The sequence below is a fragment of the Arachis hypogaea genome, chromosome 16 (genome assembly GCF_003086295.3).
Source record: "Arachis hypogaea cultivar Tifrunner chromosome 16, arahy.Tifrunner.gnm2.J5K5, whole genome shotgun sequence".
NCBI lineage: Eukaryota > Viridiplantae > Streptophyta > Magnoliopsida > Fabales > Fabaceae > Arachis > Arachis hypogaea.
In genome coordinates this window covers 6,634,514-6,655,105 of record NC_092051.1, presented here as the reverse complement: position 1 = coordinate 6,655,105, position 20,592 = coordinate 6,634,514, and the positions used below count along the sequence as shown (strand labels likewise).

General features: G+C 31.3%; 1 protein-coding gene across 1 annotated transcript; it reads right to left on the bottom strand.

Moving 5' to 3' along the window:
* Window positions 1-483: 483 nt before the first annotated feature.
* On the bottom strand, window positions 484-2,411 carry LOC112758419 (uncharacterized). Its single transcript, XM_025807091.3, has 2 exons — window positions 1,556-2,411; window positions 484-896 (listed from the first exon to the last, which is right to left on the bottom strand). The coding sequence occupies exons 1-2, from the start codon at window positions 2,169-2,171 to the stop codon at window positions 691-693; spliced, it is 822 nt and encodes a 273-aa protein (XP_025662876.1). The 5' UTR covers window positions 2,172-2,411; the 3' UTR covers window positions 484-690.
* Between the last annotated feature and the right edge of the window lie 18,181 nt (window positions 2,412-20,592).

The following is a 20,592-nucleotide window of genomic DNA, read 5'->3' as shown; positions in this document are numbered from 1 at the left end:
ATTATTTTAGAATTTTAATATATAAAAATTACTAACATCAATGCACAGCTAACAAATGCTACATATCCATCACATGTGCACTCTTTCAATATAAAGTAGAATGTCTAACCAATTTAGTTGCTTGATGATTACGAAACTTCTCTCCTTTCTCTTCTCTTCTTCAATCTCTTTTCTCTGATCCACACATTATGTTAGTTCACATGGTATCATCGCACAAGATCAAAAGCTGAATAAAGATCCTTACAAGATTGTGTTAAGTACATGAAGAGAATGCAAAGTTTGCAATCCTATTCCTATGGGGAGCTGGTAGTTGTAGGTCATATTTTGCTCTACCTCTTTGTGATCCTCATTTACTTAGTTCCAATCTTCAATTTAGTAAGCCAGTGTATAGGGGGCAAATACTCTGATTTGGAGTTATAGTTTCATAATAGTATATAGAACTAAGAACTTAATATGCAGTAGTGGGGAGGTGCTAAACCAAAGTTACTTACAAGGATAAATATATTAGTATACAATTCCAAAATTATGGACAATGTATTTTAGAAAAGAAAGAGAAGCCTCTTGTACCAGCAACATTGAATTGATCTATAGTTTCACTTTTCATCCAAAAATTCAAAGGTAACAATCATAAAGCCAAAAACCATAAAAAAGAAAGTCCAACTAAATTGTCTACTGCTATGAATCTCTACTCTAGTTTTTAAGCTCCTGGGCAATTAGAACAGCCAAATAAAAGCCAGGTTCATCTACAAATTCAGCCAAATCAAAAGAATGGGCATCCGCAACAATTTGTAAACTTGTCCTATCAGGTAGCTCTGAAACTACAACTTCCGGATACTGCTTTCGTTGCTGTTCTAACACTAGTCTCCCTTGCGGATGACTGATAATCACCCGTCCACCTACAGGTCAGATCCAAAATTACAGAAAGAATAAGAAGTATCCAGAGCTCTGACCTAAGTTTCAAAAGAGGGAACAACAATTGAGCTAAAATATATGTGCAATAAGAAAATCTATCAAGTTTGCTACTATGTTTGGTGCACTGTTCTAATACACTAGAAAATTTTAGCTTCCATACCAAAGTAGTACCTAAGGAGTATTAGAAATTTGACATTTTTAATCCATCCTCTTATTCAAACTTCAGTTCAAGCAAATTAAGAGCCAGACTTTGGTAATAGGTGTAGAAATCCTGGAATGCAAATAGCATTCTCTCCAGAGCAATTTCATTTAATGGGGCAAAACATTATTCAAAACTTGATGAAAGACAAGATGTGTGAAGAAGTGTAGATGGTACAGTTAAAATTGCAAAACGTTTTAATTTCTACCTCATAATACATCATTAATAACCAAACTATATCCACACTATCATCCTTCTTTTAACCAATTTTGGCACTATCTAACTTTTCGTCATCCAGATAAATTGATTCTTTTGAATGATTTTTAAGAAATGTGTGTAAAACATGGTGCATAAAAATCAAGTTCATTTTCAAATACACAATTTGCAGAGCAATGCAAAGTAACAAGGAAAAGAGCAAACTTCAACCACAAGAGAAAAACTTACCAGGTGAACATTTCTTAGCCAAAGACCCCAAAATCTCATCAAGTTTGAAGGGCAAAGCAGGAAGAAAATAGAGAAAAACAACATCAAGAGGAGCCCATTTCTCTGGAACATACACAATCTCGCCTTGCCAACACTTAACCTTATCATATTTCTCTTTAATAAGAGCCAATATTAGAAGTGAATCGTGCACCACAAAAAGAGACTTACACAAACCCACCAATGTATCCACAAACTCTTCAGACCCAGTTGAGACTAAGACCCTTGAATCCTCTTCAACATTCCCAGCAGATACAATACGTTCAATGCTTCTCTTGAATTCTACATTAGAATTTGACTCAACAGAATCAAGTATAGACCAGTCCTTTTCAACAACTTCTTCAATGTAAACAACGGATGCAGAACCCTCAGGGATTGAAACTGGGGCATCTGTGTCTGACTCAGTGGCTTGCAGCAAAGTTGAAATAGGCTTAGTGGGTTTTGATTTTAGCGAATTTGATGAAAATTTGAAAGCACTGCCACAGAGATAAACACGTTGATGCTTCAATTGAAGGTTTTGGTGGAATTTGCATAGTGGTGGGGTTATGGGGTGGAAGGAACCTACGGAAACAGAATTCATGGGAAGAAAGAACTGATTTTTACAGGTGAGTTTGCTCTTAAAACCGGATCCTGATGCTCAAATTAGTGTCTTGGAAGTAGAGAATAGAGGTTAGAGCTTGGGTTTGGATATGAAGACTTGCCGAAAGAGGTTTTACTCAGAGAAGACAGGATATTCGTGGCAGGTGCTGCAATTTTCATTGATTTAAGAAAAACATCAGATCATTAACAATTTTATCTTACATTTAAATTGATATTATTAATTTTTTATTTTAATTCAAGTATTGTCTCTAGCCTAACCAATGAATAATAGCTCAAATGACATAGTCTCCTCATACTCAATTAAGAGGTTGTGGGTTCGAGTCTCATATCTTTAGTAAAAAAAAAAAAATATTGTGGCTAGCCTTTTTTAATCAAATTACAGAAAATTAAAAATAATTCTCAAAAAAAATTTTACATTCGATATTTTTGTTCTAACAAAATTGTAAAAAATTAACTTATCTTATGATAATTTTTTATTTAAATTATTTTATAATAAAATTTATTTACTCTATATACATAGTAAATTTTCTTTTATTGAAAACGGTAGAAAAACTAATCTATCTCTAATTTAAATTTATTGAAGACTAATTTAAATTACTCATTTAATAAAAATTTATAATTTGGTCTTGGATAATTTAAAATATTTATAATCAAACTTTTTAGAATTATGAAAAGATTTTGGACCATATATTTTTTTAAGATAATCATATATTTAAATAAAATAAAATAAAAAAAAAACAAATGCAATAAATAAGGATTGATACATTTGGGTTGTATAATAATTGAATGTAAACTACTATAGCATCTAGAAATTTATCAATTTCTATATAAATTTTTCTAGTCAATCACAGATTACATTGAAGTATAAAGAACCCATAAACTACTACACGCAAGAGCGAAGTTTGAATTCTTTTTAGAAAAGGACTAACATGAAAAATATAACTAAATAAAAAATAAAAAATAAAATTAAAAAGGGGCTAAATCATAAAATTAGAAAACTTTATAAATAAAATTTGTTTATTTGATAGGAATTATTATCTCCTCTTCATGTATACTAAGCTTCGTGTCCCTCTGATTACACATTAGCACGGTTTATAAAGATGATTACTATTGAATTACTGCTGCATTTAAAATTGTTATTAGTATGTCCACTATCTATTTATCTATTACTCATTTAAAATTATATATAAAAAAAATTAATGATCAATTCATTCTTATTTTTGATAATGTCATTCTTTATATGATTTTTATTTATTACATTTTGTAATGAATTTGTAAAACTAAAAATGAGTGACATTATCAAAATATAAGTGATGTTATTATCTCCTATAAATAAACTATATTTTTTTCTTTCATATGTAATTTGATGATTTTAAAAGTATTTATGCATAAACTGTACTAATAGGTAGTGATTTATGACTTTTTCATGTTTCAATATAATACGCAATTAATTAGAGAGATTTACATAGAAATTACTAAACCTATTTAAACGTAGCGATTTACATAATTATTACAAGATTCAAATCTAATCAATTCTAATTTACGGTAACAATTACAGTAAATTTTCAGTAAAAAGTTGAAACATATTCAATTTCTTAATTATTTTATTTAAACATTGATAATTAATTAATAATAAATTTTAATAATTTTTTAGTATTTTTTTCTTAATACTAATATTAAATTGGTGAAATTCTAAATGTTCTCAAACTTGAACATTACACAAATAAAAATCTTAAAGATACAGTTAATTCATTTCTTGAACCAAATTAGTTAATAGGATTAATTATCAAAGGCAAAAAAAAAAGCATTCGGTTATACAAATATATATATATATATATATTTTAAATGAAGAAGAAATTTCCTCTACTTTTATTTTGGATTTTGGCCTATTTTATTTTTATTTTAATATTTTATTTCTGGTTCGGTTATTAATCAAAACTCAAAAGTATTATATTGTAATAGAATAAAAACGTTAAACTACTATAGTAAAAAATTTTAATATTTATAAAGACACCATAAAAAAGGTAATAAGGCCGCTCTATCGAAAACTCCATTTGCACGTTATGGTAAACATATTTTTAAATTTTAATTAACTAGCTAAACCCCAAAAAAAAAAGCACTCTTTTTTTCTTTCTCTGCACTCTTAAAATATAGAAAAAAAAAGATTGCTTTCTCTATAGTACGAGTAAGTCAAACTTATGCAATTAAATTAATGAGTTTTTTCGCTATCAAATATTAATAAATTTTATTTTAATATACTAATAGTATAAATGATTTTTATAGTATTATTTAATTGAATTTGTTAGTTTATATTAGATGTTTATTTAAATATTAAATATAATTATTTTTACTAATACAATGCTACTATAGGATTGGCTATTTGTACGTACAATAATAATTCTAAACTTAACAACAACAACAACAACAACAACAACAACAACAACAATAATAATAATAATAATAATAATAATAATAATAATAATGTGTGTTACAACGTGAATATATATAGAATAGAGTAAAACCTCTCATTTATTCTTAGAATATTATTTAAGAAATTCTCGTAAATTATTATTCTTTGGCACATGATGAAACCTTTTGCGACTCCTATTAATTATTCACAAATATTGTGGAGGTTTTTTTTCCTTGTATTTGGCTTTATGTTAAAATCAACATTTCTCTTTTTTTTTTCATTAAAAATATTTGACTCCATAACATTTTCCATTAGCATTAAGGTTTTTTTTTTTGGTCGGGTATAACTATGTGTATTTTATTCTATACATACATATATTCTTTGTTCTTTCTGGGCGATTACAAAATAAAAAAAATAATTAATATATTCAAGATAATTATGTATTTATAAAATACTGTCTCAATTCATCTTATTTCATCATATTCGAAATGAAATATAGTTTCAAAGGATGAACTGGACAATTCCAATAAAATTTTAAGAAAGAACTAACTAGTAGGATATGTTAATTATTAATAATATTCGGTTAGATTCATGAACTAACTTTTTAGTATTTGGTAAAATTTTACAACTTTTTATTGTCAGTATCCATATAGATAATTAGATACTACACGGATAATGGTCACAACCATAGAGAAAGAATAAATCTCACATCCAAACAAAATATTTAGTAACTAAGTTGTTATAATTATTTTTTAAATCATGCGTTTTTTTTTTTCTCTTTTTTCTTTTTGATTTTCTCGTCTTCCTTCTCCTCCTCCTCTCTTTTTTTTTTTTTTTTTTTTTTTAACGTTTTCTTCCCTTATTTTTGCATGCAGGTTCTTTTTCTAATTTTTCTTTTTTTTATTCTCTTTTGTTATCGTCATCACCAACAACATCAATATTTTACTAACATTTTTATTAGTTCTAATTTTCTCTGATGCCATTATTAAATAATTTCGGTTTATTTTTTAGTTTATTTCGGTTTATTTGTGTATTAATTGAGGCGGTTCACTTAATACTGCTGATAAGTATTGACTAAATTTTTTATTTTTTTTAAGTAATTTCAATTCATTTATTAGTTTAATTGAGGTTTATTTGGATCCAGAAATAAATTCGATGTGTATTTTGTTGATGATTGAGTCTTTTTGACTACTTGTTCAAAATTGAACTGATTTCGGTTCATTTGTGTGTTAATTGAGGTCCACTTGATGCTACTGATAAGTATTGACTAAATTTTTTTGCAAAGAAGAATGAAATTATTCATTATCACTTTATTCAATTGCATTAGATTTCACTCCATTCCATTCAATTAGTTTAGTTTTGAACAAGCAGTCAAAGGACTCAATCATCAACAAAAATACATCGAATTCATTTCTGAATCCAAATGATCATCAAATAAACTAAGAAATGAATCGAAATTACTCAATGAATAAAAAATTTGGTCAATACTTAACAGCAGCATCAAGTAGTGAACCTCAATTAATACACAAATGAACCGAAATTAGTTCAGTTTTGAACAAGTAGTCAAAAAGACTCAATTATCAATAAAAACACATCCAATCTATTTCAGGATCCAAATAAACTTCAATTAAACTGAGAAATGAACTGAAATTACTTAAGGAATAAAAAATTTGATCAATACTTATCAGCAGTATTAGGTAAATCTCAATTAACGCGCACAAATGAACCGAAATTAGTTCAGTTTTGAACAAGCAATAAAAAAGATTCAATCATCAACAAAAATATATCGAATTTATTTTTGAATCCATATGAACCTCAATTAAACTAAGGAGGAAAAGAAAAAACGCAGCAACAACAATAGCAATAAAAGAACAACGATTGAGAGAAAAGATGCGGAGAAGAAGAAGGACGCGATGAAGAAGGAGGAGGAATGCGAAGAAGAAGAAGGAAGAACGCGCGCAAAGACAAAGAAGGAGGAATGCAAATAAAGAACAAGAAGAAGAAGAAACGCGAAGACAAAGAAGGATGAAGCGCGTATGTACATGTTAATGTAATAAAAATTATTTTTGTTGAGTTTGGGCCAACTTAATTAAATTTAGTTACCAAAAAAATTTAAATACGTAACAAAGCTGATAAAAAAATTTCAACTAATTCTAGTTTGGGAAATTTTTAATGAATTATTATCAATCTATCACGTAGCTCTGATCTAAACCCCCTAAATTATTTATTGTAATAAACTAACCGCACTTTTGTAGATTTTGGTTGATTTTAAATTATTCAATAAGGTGAATAATGAAATTTGTTGGATAACCTTAATATTATGCTTTTACACCTTTTTTGTCATACAAAATTTGTTGGTTCATATATATGACATACTTCTTTTATCATTTATGTTAAAGTTATAGCACCAAATGACATCAAACTTTGCCTTTTAACATACCAATTTTCGTATACCCAAATATCATAATTTTGTATCTTAACATCGTTGTTCACATATTTAACAAACGAAATCATGCCTACTGTGACAAAACCCATGAAGAAATACAAATGACAAGCTATGGGAAAAAAAAAAACCTGAAATGATTCATTCGTTTGGGGAACTTTTTCTTTTTTATATTGTATTATTAGGTGTGAAATAATCTTTCTCATAAACCAAATTATGTTTTAATAAATACTGCTATGATCATTTATAAAATGTCAGTAATATTTTGTGTTTTTACCGTTAAAATAATATTTTTTATTATAAAACATCAGTAATATTTTGTGTTTTAATAATTAAAATAATATTTTTTATTACAAATGACGTTTTGTTCTTTTATAATTAATTTTTTTAGAGTAAAATATTATTTTTGTCCCTAATATTTGGGGTAAGTTCCAAAATTGTCTCTAACGTTTTAATTGTCCTATTACGTTTCGAAATTGACTCAATTTTGTCCTGTCGTTAGGAATCCGTTAACAGAATTGACGGCGGGACAAAATTGAGACGATTTTGAAACGTTAGGAACTTAAATAGGACGAAAACGTTGGAGACAAAAACAATACATAAAAATAAATTTTAATTTTATCCTTTAATAATATCAATTTTTTACTGTACATATAGTATTCAATTATTTTTTAATCACATCTAAGTAAATTACATTTAATCACATTACTTTCATTTTAAATAAATAATTTTTTTTATAATTTTACTCTTAAAGATTTTTAGTTATCATGAAATATTTGTAGGATGACTAGTACATAAACTTGTAGACAAAAAAAAAAAAAAAAAAATATATATATATATATATATATATATAATAAAATATAAATTGTACTTTTTTGTCTTTAATATATCAAAATTCTTTAATGTTTAATTTAGTTAAACTTTATTTTTAATTTTATTCTTCAATAATATCATATTTTTTACTGTAGATAATTATTTAATTATTTTTTAAAATTTATTTTTAATCACATTATTTTTTAAAGTGAATTTATTTTTTATTAAGAGTAAAATTAAATAATTTCAATAACTTTAATTTTTAATAAACTTGGAAAAATAATTATGGTAATAATAACAACTAATTAAATTACGTCGTGTAATTATTATGATTCGGTTACTTAATTTATTTTCTAATTTTGTTCTTAATAAAAAATAAATTTACTTAGAAATAATGTGATTAAGAATAAAATTAAAAAATAATTGAATAATTATTTATCGTAAAAATTTGATATTATTAAAGAATAAAATTAAAAATAAAGTTTAACTAAATTAAACATTAAAAAGTTTTAATACATTAGAGATAAAAGGTACAATTTATATTTTATTGTATATATATCATTTTTTTCGCAAGTTTATGTACTAGTCATTCTACGAATATTTCATGATGACTAAAAATTTTTAAGTGTAAAATTATAAAAAAATAAATTTATTTAGAATGAAAGTAATGTGATTAAGTGTAATTTACTTAGATGTGATTAAAAAATAATTGAATACTATGTACAGTTAAAAATTGATATTATTGAAGGATAAAATTAAAATTTATTTCTATGTATTGTTTTTGTCCCCAATATTTTGATTCTATTTAAGTTCCTAACGCTTCAAAATCGTCTCAATTTTGTCCCGCCGTCAATTCTGTTAACAGATTCTTAATGGCAGGACAACATTGAGCCAATTTTAAAATGTTAGGGACTTAAATAGGACGATTGAAATATTAGGTAGCATTTGTTTTGAGGTATTGAGAGAGAGACTAAGAGACTGAGATTCAGTATCATGTTTGTTGGCTCAGAAACTGGTACTAAAATTTCTGTCTCTGTTCCTAAAATTTCAGTATTTCAGTACCTCCAAAAAGTGAGAACACAGGAGACTGAAATTTTTAGAGACAAAGACTGAAACTTTAATAACATTTTATACCTAAAATACCCTCATTTCAATTAATTAATTCTAATTTTATCTTTTGTACAAATTAAATTAGAGTTTCATTCTTGTTTTAATTTCTGTCTCCCACTTTGCGCCAAACAGAATACTGAGATTTATTTCTGTCTCTGTCTCTTAGTCTTTGTCTCTCAGTCTCAGTCTTTCAGTCTCTGTCTCTCCACCAAACGCTACCTTAAGGACAACTTTGAGACTTAATTACCCCAAACGTTGAAAACAAAAACAATACTTTACTCTTTCTTTTATTATAAAACGTTAATGACATTTTGTGCTACCATCACAACCGTATAAATTAAAATATTAAAATAATCAAATATTTTTATATTTCATATTAAAATTATTCATATATAAAAATTTTAGCCTTGTTTGAACCATACTCTTGATATATTTGTTGAGGAAACCACAATTAATATAGGCTATATGTAAAGATATATTACCTATAATAATGTTACGCGTAAACACAAAAATCACTCATCTATAGAATACATATTAAAATAAAAAAATATTTATTAAAAATATATAAAATAATATGTATATTTATATATAATTAAATATATAGTGATTATTTTTTTGTGTGCATATAAGTTATATCATTTTTTATTTTTTTACTTAATAATTTCAATTTTATTTTAACATTTAGAATTAATTTAAAAATAAAATTAAAATAATTTAAAATTTTCAGAATATTTTTAAAAATCTTTAAAAGTAAATTATTTATTTACATTTTTTATTATAAAAAATATTATATATATACTAAAAAATTAATTATTAAATATTTATATATAAAAATATATGTTATCACATATATTTTAATATTATTTTATATTTAACATATATTTTATACGAACGACTATTTTAGTGGTTATTTTTTTGACATTTAGGGTAGCTATTTAATTAATTATTTAATCTACAACAAAGCCACATCACCTTTAATTAATTTCTGTATGTGGTCATTAACAAAACCACTGCCTTTAATTTGCCTTTATATGAGTATGTGACTCCATTATTATTCGGCCTTGCTACTAAAATCCCAAACCATTAATAACTTCCAAATTGAGGGATGCCTGTTTTGGGTAAAAATCAAAGATACATAATATTTAAACAATGGAAAAATAACATTTTGCATCTATTTTCTCTCTCTCATATTTATTGTTACACTAAAGCCTGAATTCATAGACAGCATTATCATAAATAATTAGATACAATTGTTCACATGATAAATCTCCAGCCATTAATATTAAAAAGAGAAAAAAAGGAATAAAATAAAGCAAAAATTTAGATACAAAGCATATCAACCATTGTATCCCATGTCCAAAACCCTTCAAAATCAATATAAATTGAGTCTTTCATTTCCCTCTCAACCACACTATACAATTTCTTCTTCACATCCTTAGGTGTTCTAGTTTTTCATCAAGAAATGCAATCTAATTTGCCTGCGGTCTCGGACAGCGAGAGCAGCACCGGTAGGTCAAGTAGTGTGAGTACCGGTGCAGCCACTCCTGTTCCGAGAACCGTTTGGTACAAATGCTCCAAGTGTTACAAATTGTTTCCTTCCAACAGATCATTGATCCAACACCAATCGGAATCATGCAGATTCGCCGTGAAACCCCGTAACATCTCTGAAAGGTTGAGGCTCCCACTACCTACAAAACCTAATTATGCACCTGTTCAACCATTACCTTCACCAAGGTCTTATTATTATCATCCATATCTCATGAACCTAACACCTCCCTCACCCATGCCTCTTGCACGCACTCTCAATAGCAACACTTCAGCTTTTCAACGAGTCGGGGTTGGAATGAACGATATTCTCGGTGGTTTTAGACATTACGAACCTGCTACTGCGAAAACAAGGGACTTTTTGTCCCTAATGGACCCTGGCTATGCTTCTAGGGCATGGGCTAGGTCACTCCTGTTTCCTCAACCAAGTGCTTACGGTGTCAGATATGGTGGTGCCGGTGGTGCTGCAATGGTGGCGGGTGCTCGTTCTAATGGAAAGGAGGAACTTGATTTGGAATTGAAGATCTAGGGTTTTATCAATGAGTTTGGATTGTGGATGATTGGGACTTTTTGTGGGATTTGGATTCTCTAAAGTTTGAATTTTATTTTAGAGAATAAAGTGTGATCTCTCACCATTTATTTTATAGGTGGGACCAATAATAGATATGAGAGAGAAACTATTCAAGGGTAGAAGATCACACTTTACCCCCTAAAGTACAAATTTAAAATTTAGAGGATCCAAATTTCTTTTTGTGTGGTGTCTTTTGTGTTTGTTATTCGTTGCTTTTACTGTTGAATTTGGTCCTGTCTTTGTTGGAGTCATGCTTTGTAATTTTAGTTTGCGTTTTATATTATTATATTTCTGTGAAGCTAATATTTAAAAATTGTTAAATGATTTAATAAATTTGACTAAGTCATCATCGTTTAACGATTTTCAACTATTAACTCCCAGTATTTGAGTTTTCATTTAGTTTAGTTTGTCCGGTTCTTACATATTATAAATGTAAGGGTGTCTTTCTAGTTTCATCGTTACTTAGTTATCATTCCATCTCTTGTGTTGTTTAATCTTGTGTATATCTAGTTTTTCTTTCTCGTTTAATCACCTTGACATTATCATTGCTTAAATATATAATTATTGATGAACCTTTGTAACTTTTTAATAAATTAAAATTTTAAAATTGACTATTCATAACATAATATCAAAATGGATTTCGCTAGGGAGACAATGGACTATTTGTACAATGTGTATAATGACTATTGAGTTACAAAATGAACATCCCCATACTATTTAGAATAACCATCTGAGTACTAGGGATAATAAATATCTTCCAAAAAACTTAAACTGATTTTGGAGTTCACTAATGACTAAACTCTTGACCTTTCAGATCTAGGTCTCTAATACCATGTCATGATACCACTCATCCCAAAAGTTTCAGCTAATGAGAAAAGGTAACACTAATAATTATATCTCTAATACTCCCTAAACCTCCATTGTACATATTATATAAATATTCCATTAGCTCTTCGTACTTTCCCTATCAAAATTTGTATAAACAAAGTTTAGAGCTCAACCTTATTATTATCTGTATTCTCTTAAATTAAAGGATAAATAGAGTTTGTAGGGGTTTCGACTTAAGTATCCATCCGTTCTTTTCTGCATGTTATTCCTTTACCGTACTGATTATTAGTTCATTTTTGTACATTATTTAAGCCACAGCGATAAGCCAAAACACCATGCTATAGAGATATATATGTTAATATTTAATCCTTTTAAATTTTATCTGTTTCTCCTTTATAGTATTAGTGTTTAAATTTGTTTCAGTTGCTTAGCTTGTTAGTAACATAATGAGCTTAGATAAAGAATAATAAAGTGATCAATACCCGCATATATGTCGAATATTTTATAAATTTCAAATTTCAAATGTTGTATTATAGTTATCAGAAGTTGTCATTAATAAAAGAAAAGAGAATGCAATCATCCTCTAACATTGCATTTGTTGCAAATGTGTGACCATTGAGTTGGTTAGTATCCATCAAATAAAACGTTGGTTGCAATGTTGCAATGGTTCACTAACATGACTTTTAATTTCACCATGAAAATTGAAAAAGTATTGTTATTAACTCAATAACAATTCTATTTGAGACGAATATGTTTCTAAAATAATAAGAATTGTGTAAAACCGTTTTACACGTGCATTCAATCGTATAATGTTGCATTATCAAAAATAATTATCATTTACATTGATTACGTAAATATCTAAAAGAATAATTGTGATTACATGATTGTGTAAATTTATATAGTAAGTTTATTAAAATTAAACTCAAACAATAATCTGATTGTTGAAACTATAACAAATTCTAGTTGTTATTGTCTACTATTCATTATTTTACCAACAACATAACCATCTTCGAAGTGCTATATCATCGTCAACATGTTAGACATGGAAAATGGCTGCTGTAAGAACGATAACATGCATAAGAGTAAAGTATTATTTTTGTTCTTTGGGGTTAATTCTATTTGTGTTCTTAACGTTTAAATCGTCCTATTTGTATCCCTAACGTTTGTAAAAGTGATTCAATGTTATCCTGCCGTCAATTACACATCATGAATGATTTAGTTTGAGTTTTAAAAATTTCTTCTTGAAGTTAAAATACAAATGTCTGGGATAAAATCGATGATCCACTCCGAAAACTAGCTCATCAAAAGTTGAAATTAATTCCTACAATATTTACATAATTCACTTTTTTAGGGACATAATTGAATCTAAACACAAATAGTAGGTATAATATTAAAATCGAACACATCCAAGTGAGATCTAATTGAGATTGAATACATCTAAGTGAGAATAATTGAAAAATATAATCTGATTTGTTAGTATAATTGATAGTAGGATAACATTGAATTACTTTTATAAACGTTAGTGATACAAATAAGACGATTTAAATGTTAGAGACACAAATAAGACTTACCCCAAACATTGAGGACAAAAACAATATTTTACTCCATGCATAATGTATATATCCTAAAATGGATTAGGAGCCACTTCAATCATTTGGTTAATAAGTGGCCAGTTTTAAGTGAGTATATAAAAAATCTAGTGTTCTTATCATTACTCATTAAATATTTAAATCAATATGTATCGCATAAAAAAGATTATTATTATTATAAATATTATTTTGTATCAAAGTATACTACTTGGATAAAATTCTAGTGTATATTCAAGTAGATTTTGTAAAGTGTTTCAGTAATCCAATGCAATTAACTAAACGTTTTTGTGTTACTGTCCTAGTTGTAAAGATTTGAATTTTACTAAATACTCATGTTTTTTTTATTAATATTGGGGCTGAACGCCCAAAATGCAAAACACAACTATAAAGAAATTAAACACCGATGTTAAACTTTAGTATAGTTTTAATCTTGTCAATTTTATATGGCATGAAATGATTTTTATACAAATAATTATAATTTTGCATGTTATGGACTAAATAAATTAATTTTGAGATTTTCAAAAATGACATAATTTTATGAGAAACAAATACTGATAATTTCATGTGCTTATTATTACTTGATATATATATTTATCTATACTATCAATTTTGATGGTAAAGACACTTTTTTGTGTGTGTTTTGATGATAAAGAGTGTGTATGTGTTAATAACTATATTTATAAAAAATTAATAACTTTTACATTATTAGATAGTTTAATACGAATATTATTGTTCTTGTTGATGTTGTTATTTTTTCAATTATTTTTTTTTTAAACATTACTATTTCAATGATTATTTTACTTTTGAGGTGGTGTTGTTTGTTAGAGTTAGTAGTTCCGGATGAAATAAATTAAGGAAAAGTATGAGGAGCCAATGGAATATTTGTACAATGTGTATAATGGAGGTTTAGGAAGTATTAGAGATATAACCATTAGTGTTACCTTTTTCCATCAGCTGAAACTTTTGGGGTGAGTGGTATTATGACATGGTATTAGAGCTTTAGATCTGAAAATTCAAGAGTTCAATCCTTGGTAAACCCCAAAATTAGTTTAAATTTTTGAAAAGATGTTTATTATCCCTAGTACTCAAATAGTCCATTGGCTCCCTAGCAAGACTTAGAAATTAAACTACTCACCAAATCTTTCACAAGATAGGGGCGATTAAGGTAGTAGTAAGCATAGATTCATAGGCACTAACACAAAAGCGGCATGTTAACCTTTTCTCTTTATCTTATCTTTTTACCAAGGTTTTGATAACCGGACCGGACCGGCTGGTTCGACCGGTTTAACTGCAAACCGGCGATACAAACGGTCCGGTCCTCCTGTAGAAACCGTTTTGGGAAGAACCGCTGAAGAACCGGTGAACCGGCCGATTCTGCATAAACGACGCCGTTTTATTGTTTTTTTAGAAAAAAACCCTTAACCCGACCCGACCCGCTCGTGGAGCACCCCAACCCCACTTTCTTCCCCCGATCCCATTCATTCATGATTCATCTAATTCTGAATCATCTCACAGTGAGAGAAGAGTGAACCCTAGCCGCCGTGAACCCTAGCCGCCCAGTCGCCCTCCTTCGTCGTCGCGGTCTCAGGTCATCAGCAGCACCGCGTCGCCTGGTCCTCAGCCCAAGTAACCCTCCATCTTCGCCTGATTCCCTGCCCAGTAGCCCTCCATCTCCATCGTCTTCATCTTCTCAACACCAGCAGGCAGTAGCCCTCTCATCGTCTTCATCGTCGTGTGGTCCTCAACAGTCAAGACCAGTAGCCCTCCATCGACCCCAGGTGAGTGACTCGTCCTTTGCTCATCTTCTTTGTTCTTCGCCTCTGTGAACTTCCTCTGTGAACTTCGACTTCCTCTGTGAACTCAGATTTCAGTTTAATTGTGAATTTCCTCTGTTTGTTGGTTAGCATGACTATAAAAAAATCTGTTTGCTGGTTAGCATGAGAAATAAATAATCTGTTTGTTGGTTAGCAGATTTCTGTTTGTTGGTTAGGGTGAGAAATAAATAATCTGAAAATTAACTGGCTGGTCTTAGCATTGGATAGATAAGATTATGGATTAAAAATGTTATGTTTGTTGAGTTTAAGAATTTCAGCACATTGACTTGAATAATGTTGAAAATGCCAGATTAGTGATAGGAAAATCTAAATCACATTAGTGTTTTCTTGTCTTCTGGTTTGTCCGTATATTATCTGCTTCTTCCTCTTTCTATTTGAATGCATTGTTTTCAAATATATTGGAGATTGTTGGGGATGCTTGTGATGCTAGGTTGATGGCTATTTTGGCAGGAATAATGAGCATATGTGTAGTCTAAATTAACTTCCCTTCATTGTGCTTCCCTTCAGCCCTTCTAGCCTTGTTCTGTTTCTGGTATGTGTGCGTGCTACCCGTCACTGGTCTGCCTCAGTTTCGTAAAGGCATGGAAGCTAATAGATTGTTGGTGTTTACTTAGTAAGGATTTTAGCAAGTAATCTGGTGCACGAATTGTGAATCACACTTTTCACAACGCGTACCACTAACCAGCAAGTGCACTGGGTCGTCCAAGTAATACCTTACGTGAGTAAGGGTCGAATCCCACGGAGATTGTTGGTTTGAAGCAATCTATGGTTATCTTGTAAATCTTAGTCAGGAAGTCAATTATGTTTATTAGTTGAATTGTGAATAACCAGTAGAGCATAAATTAAAAGTTACTTGTTGTGCAGTAATGGAGAATATGTTGGAGTTTTGGAGATGCTTTGTCTTTTGAATCTCTGCTTTCCTCTGTCTTCTTGTTCACGCACGCACGTCCCCCTATGGCAAGCTGTGTGTTGGTGGATCACCGTTGTCAATGGCTACCTTCCGTCCTCCCAGTGAAAACTACGCTCACGCGCTCTGTCACAGCACGGCTAATCACCGGTTGGTTCTCGATCCAGTTGGAATAGGATTTACTATCCTTTTGCGTCTGTCACTAACGCCCAGCCTTCAAGAGTTTGAAGCTCGTCACAGTCATTCAATCCTTGAATCCTACTCGGAATACCACAGACAAGGTTTAGACTTTCCGGATCCTCATGAATGCCGCCATCAGTTCTAGCTTATACCACGGAGATTCTGATTAAGGAATCTAAGAGATACTCATTCAATCGGATATAGAACGGAGGTGGTTGTCAGGCACACGTTCATGGTTTGAGGAAGGTGATGAATGTCACAGATCATCACCTTCATCACAGTTAAGCGCGAATGAACATCTTAGATAGGAACAAGCGTGTTTGAATGGAAAACAGGAATACTTGCATTAATTCATTGAGACACAGCAGAGCTCCTCACCCCCAACAATGGGGTTTAGAGACTCATGCCGTCAGAGAATACAAAGTTTAGATCTGAAAATGTCATGAGATCAAAATAAGTCTCTAAAAGTTGTTTAAATACTAAACTAGTAGCCTAGGGTTACAAAATATGAGTGGACTATGATGGATGATGCAGAGATCCACTTCTGGGGCCCACTTGGTGTGTGCTGGGGCTGAGATTTCGTGCAGAGGCCATTTGTGGAGTTGAACGCCAGTTTTTATGCCAGTTTGGGCGTTCAACTCCAGTTTTTTATCCTTTTTTTGGCGCTGAACGCCAAAATTGGGCAGAGAACTGGCGTTGAACGCCAGTTTACGTCGTCTATCCTTGTGCAAAGTATGGACTATTATATATTGCTGGAAAGCCCTGGATGTCAACTTTCCAACGCAATTGGAAGCATGCCATTTCGAGTTCTGTAGCTCCAGAAAATCCACTTTGAGTGCAGGGAGGTCAGAATCCAACAGCATCAGCAGTCCTTTTTCAGCCTGAATCAGATTTTTGCTCAGCTCCTTCAATTTCAGCCAGAAAAATACCTGAAATTACAGAAAAACACACAACTCATAGTAAAGTCCAGAAATATAAATTTTTCCTAAAAACTACTAGAAATAGACTAAAAACTAACTAAAACATACTCTAAACTATATGAAATTATCCCCAAAAAGTGTATAAAATATCCGCTCATCACAACACCAAACTTGAACTGTTGCTTGTTCTCAAGCAACTAGACAAATAAAATAGAAGACTAATAGGTTGAGAAGCAATAATATCTCAGAGTTTTTGATTGAAGCTCAGATTCTAATTAGATGAGCGGGACTAGTAGCTTTTTGCTTCTGAACAGTTTTGGCATCTCACTTTATCCATTGAAGCTCAGAGTGATTGGCATCTATAGGAACTCAGAATTCAGATAGTGTTATTGATTCTCTTAGTTCAGTGTGATGATTCTTGAACACAGCTTCTTTATGAGTCTTGGCCGTGGCCCTAAGCACTTTGTTTTCCAGTATTACTACCGGATACATAAATGCCACAAACACATAACTGGGTGAACCTTTTCAGATTGTGACTCAGCTTTGCTAAAGTCCCCAGTTAGAGGTGTCCAGAGTTCTTAAGCACACTCTTCTTTTTGCTTGGACCTTGACTTTAACCGCTCAGTCTCAAGTTTTCACTTGACACCTTCACGCCACAAGCACATGGTTAGGGACAGCTTGGTTTAGCCGCTTAGGCCAGGATTTTATTCCTTTGTGGCCCTCCTATCCACTGATGCTCAAAGCCTTGGGATCCTTTTCATTACCCTTGCCTTTTGGTTTTAAGGGCTATTGGCTCTTTGCTCTTGCCTCTTGGTTTTAAGAGCTTTTGGCTTTTTCTGCTTGCTTTTTCTTTTTCTTTCTATATTTTTTTTTTCGCTACTTTTTTTTTTCTGCAAGCTTTGTTCTTTGCTGCTTTTTCTTGCTTCAAGAATCATTTTTATGATTTTTCAGATTATCAATAACATGTCTCATGTTCATCATTCTTTCAAGAGCCAACATATTTAACAGTCTTAAGCAACAAATTCAAAAGACATATGCACTGTTCAAGCATTCATTCAGAAGACAGAAAGCATTGCCACCACATTTAACCAATTAGAATTTGTTTTATTTAAACTCGAGATTTTATTGCTTCTTATTCAAAAGATCTACTATTTTATTCATGTCTAATGATGATGAGAAAAATAAACTATAGCTTAATTGGAGATAAAATCAAATAGATACTAATTACTATTATATGACTTCTAAGGTAAACCCTTTTTTTTTTAGGACACTGTCACAGAGTTACGGCAGAAATTGGAAATTAACAACCTTTATTCTGGAGGTATGGGAGTTCCTCTGATCCTTGGGAGACTTGGTATCACAGGAGACTTTTGGCGCTTCAGTTCCCTTAAGTCACGTCCCTGCTCCTCTTGTTCTTTAAGCATATGGGTCAGCATTTGACTGTGTTCCTTCTGTTGTTTTATTATTTGCTCCATAGTCTCCTGTATCTTGGTGACAGACGTCTCAAGATGTTCCCAATATTCTGCTTGAGGAATCTCTGGGAGGAATTCCTGTGCTCTTTTCTTTATAGGATCCTCCTGTGCTTGTTGTCTCTCCATTGATGCTTTGGTGATTGACTTTTCAATTAGGATATATTCAGTTATTCCCATCTTGACTCCAGCGTCCTTGCAGAGCAGAGAAATCACGCTTGGATAAGCCAACCTGGCCTCTCTTGAATTTTTGTTAGCAATCTTATAGAGCTCTGTTGAAATCAGCTGGTGAACCTCCACTTCCTTTCCCATCATGATGCAATGAATCATCACTGCTCTTTTAACTGTGACTTCAGAACGGTTGCTGGTGGGCAACAGAGAACGCCCAATGAAATCCAGCCATCCTCTGGCAACTGGTTTGAGATCCTCCCTCTTGAGTTGATTTGGGACGCCCTTTGTGTTGGTGGTCCACCTGGCTCCAGGAATACAGATGTCCTCCCCAATTTTATCCAGGCCAATGTCTGCTCTCATCATCCTCCTGTTGAAGGAGTCTGGATCATCCTTTAGCTGAGGTAGCTTTAGTATCTCTCTGATCTTGTCAGGGGTGATATGAACAATTTTTCCCCTGACCATGGTCCGAAATTCGTAGCAGGCTGTTCCAGATAGTCTTTGCTTGTCAGTCTGCCACATATTAGCATAGAACTCCTGGACCATGTTCCTTCCTACTTTCGTTTCAGGATTAGCTAGGACTTCCCAGTTCCTGATTCGAATTTGCTCCTGGATCTCTGGATATTCATCTTCTTTCAGATCGAATCTAACTTCCGGGATCACTGATCTCAGACCCATTACTTTAAGATAATGGTCTGAATGTTCTTTAGATAAGAACTTCCCTTGATTCCAAAGTGGTTTTGGAACGCTCTCTTTCTTGTCTCTAGGAGTGTATTGTTTCCCTTTGGGAGCCATGATCTTAGTGATTTCGGAAAAACACACCAAACTTAGAGGTTTGCTTGTCCTCAAGCAAAAGAAAAGAAAGGAGAGGGATAGAAGGATATTGAGTAGCACTTGTTGATGAAGGAGGGGGAAGGCCGAACCCAATTTAAAGGGGGGGGGGGAGGGGTGAATTTTCGAAAAATTGGAGGAGATAAGATAAAAAGATTGAGTTGAAAAAGATAAGATAGAAGATATAGTTTAATTTTGAAAAGATAGGATAGATTTTTGAAAAAGATAATTCTGGATTTTGAAAAAGATAATATGAAAAAGATATTGAAAAAGATATGGATTAGTTGAAAAGATTTTTGAGTGAAAAAGATAGATTTTGAAAAAGATAGATTTTTCAGAAAAGATTTTGAAAAGAGTTGGATTGCATTTGGAAAGATAGATTTTTAGAAATTAAGGTTTTTAGAAATCAGGGTTCTTGATATGTTCATGTAAAAATCATGCATTGAAGCATAAAATTTGAAATTAAAATGGAAATACGTGTGGGATTGCTTGGATTTGGCTCCTCCCTGTCCTCCTGGCGTTTGAACGCCCAAACACTGCCTGTTTTGGGCGTTCAGCGCCCAAATGCTGATCTCCTGGGCGTTCAGCGCCCAGTTGCTGCCATTCCTGGCGTTCAACGCCCAGTGGGTGGCCATTTCTGGCATTGAACGCCCAAATGCTGCCATTACTGGCGTTCAGCGCCCAGTGGATGCCCATTTTGGGCGCTGAACGCCCAAAATGCCCCTTTACTGGCGTTTTCTTGCCATTGAGCTCTTTTACTCTGTTTTGTGTGCCGAGGTCTT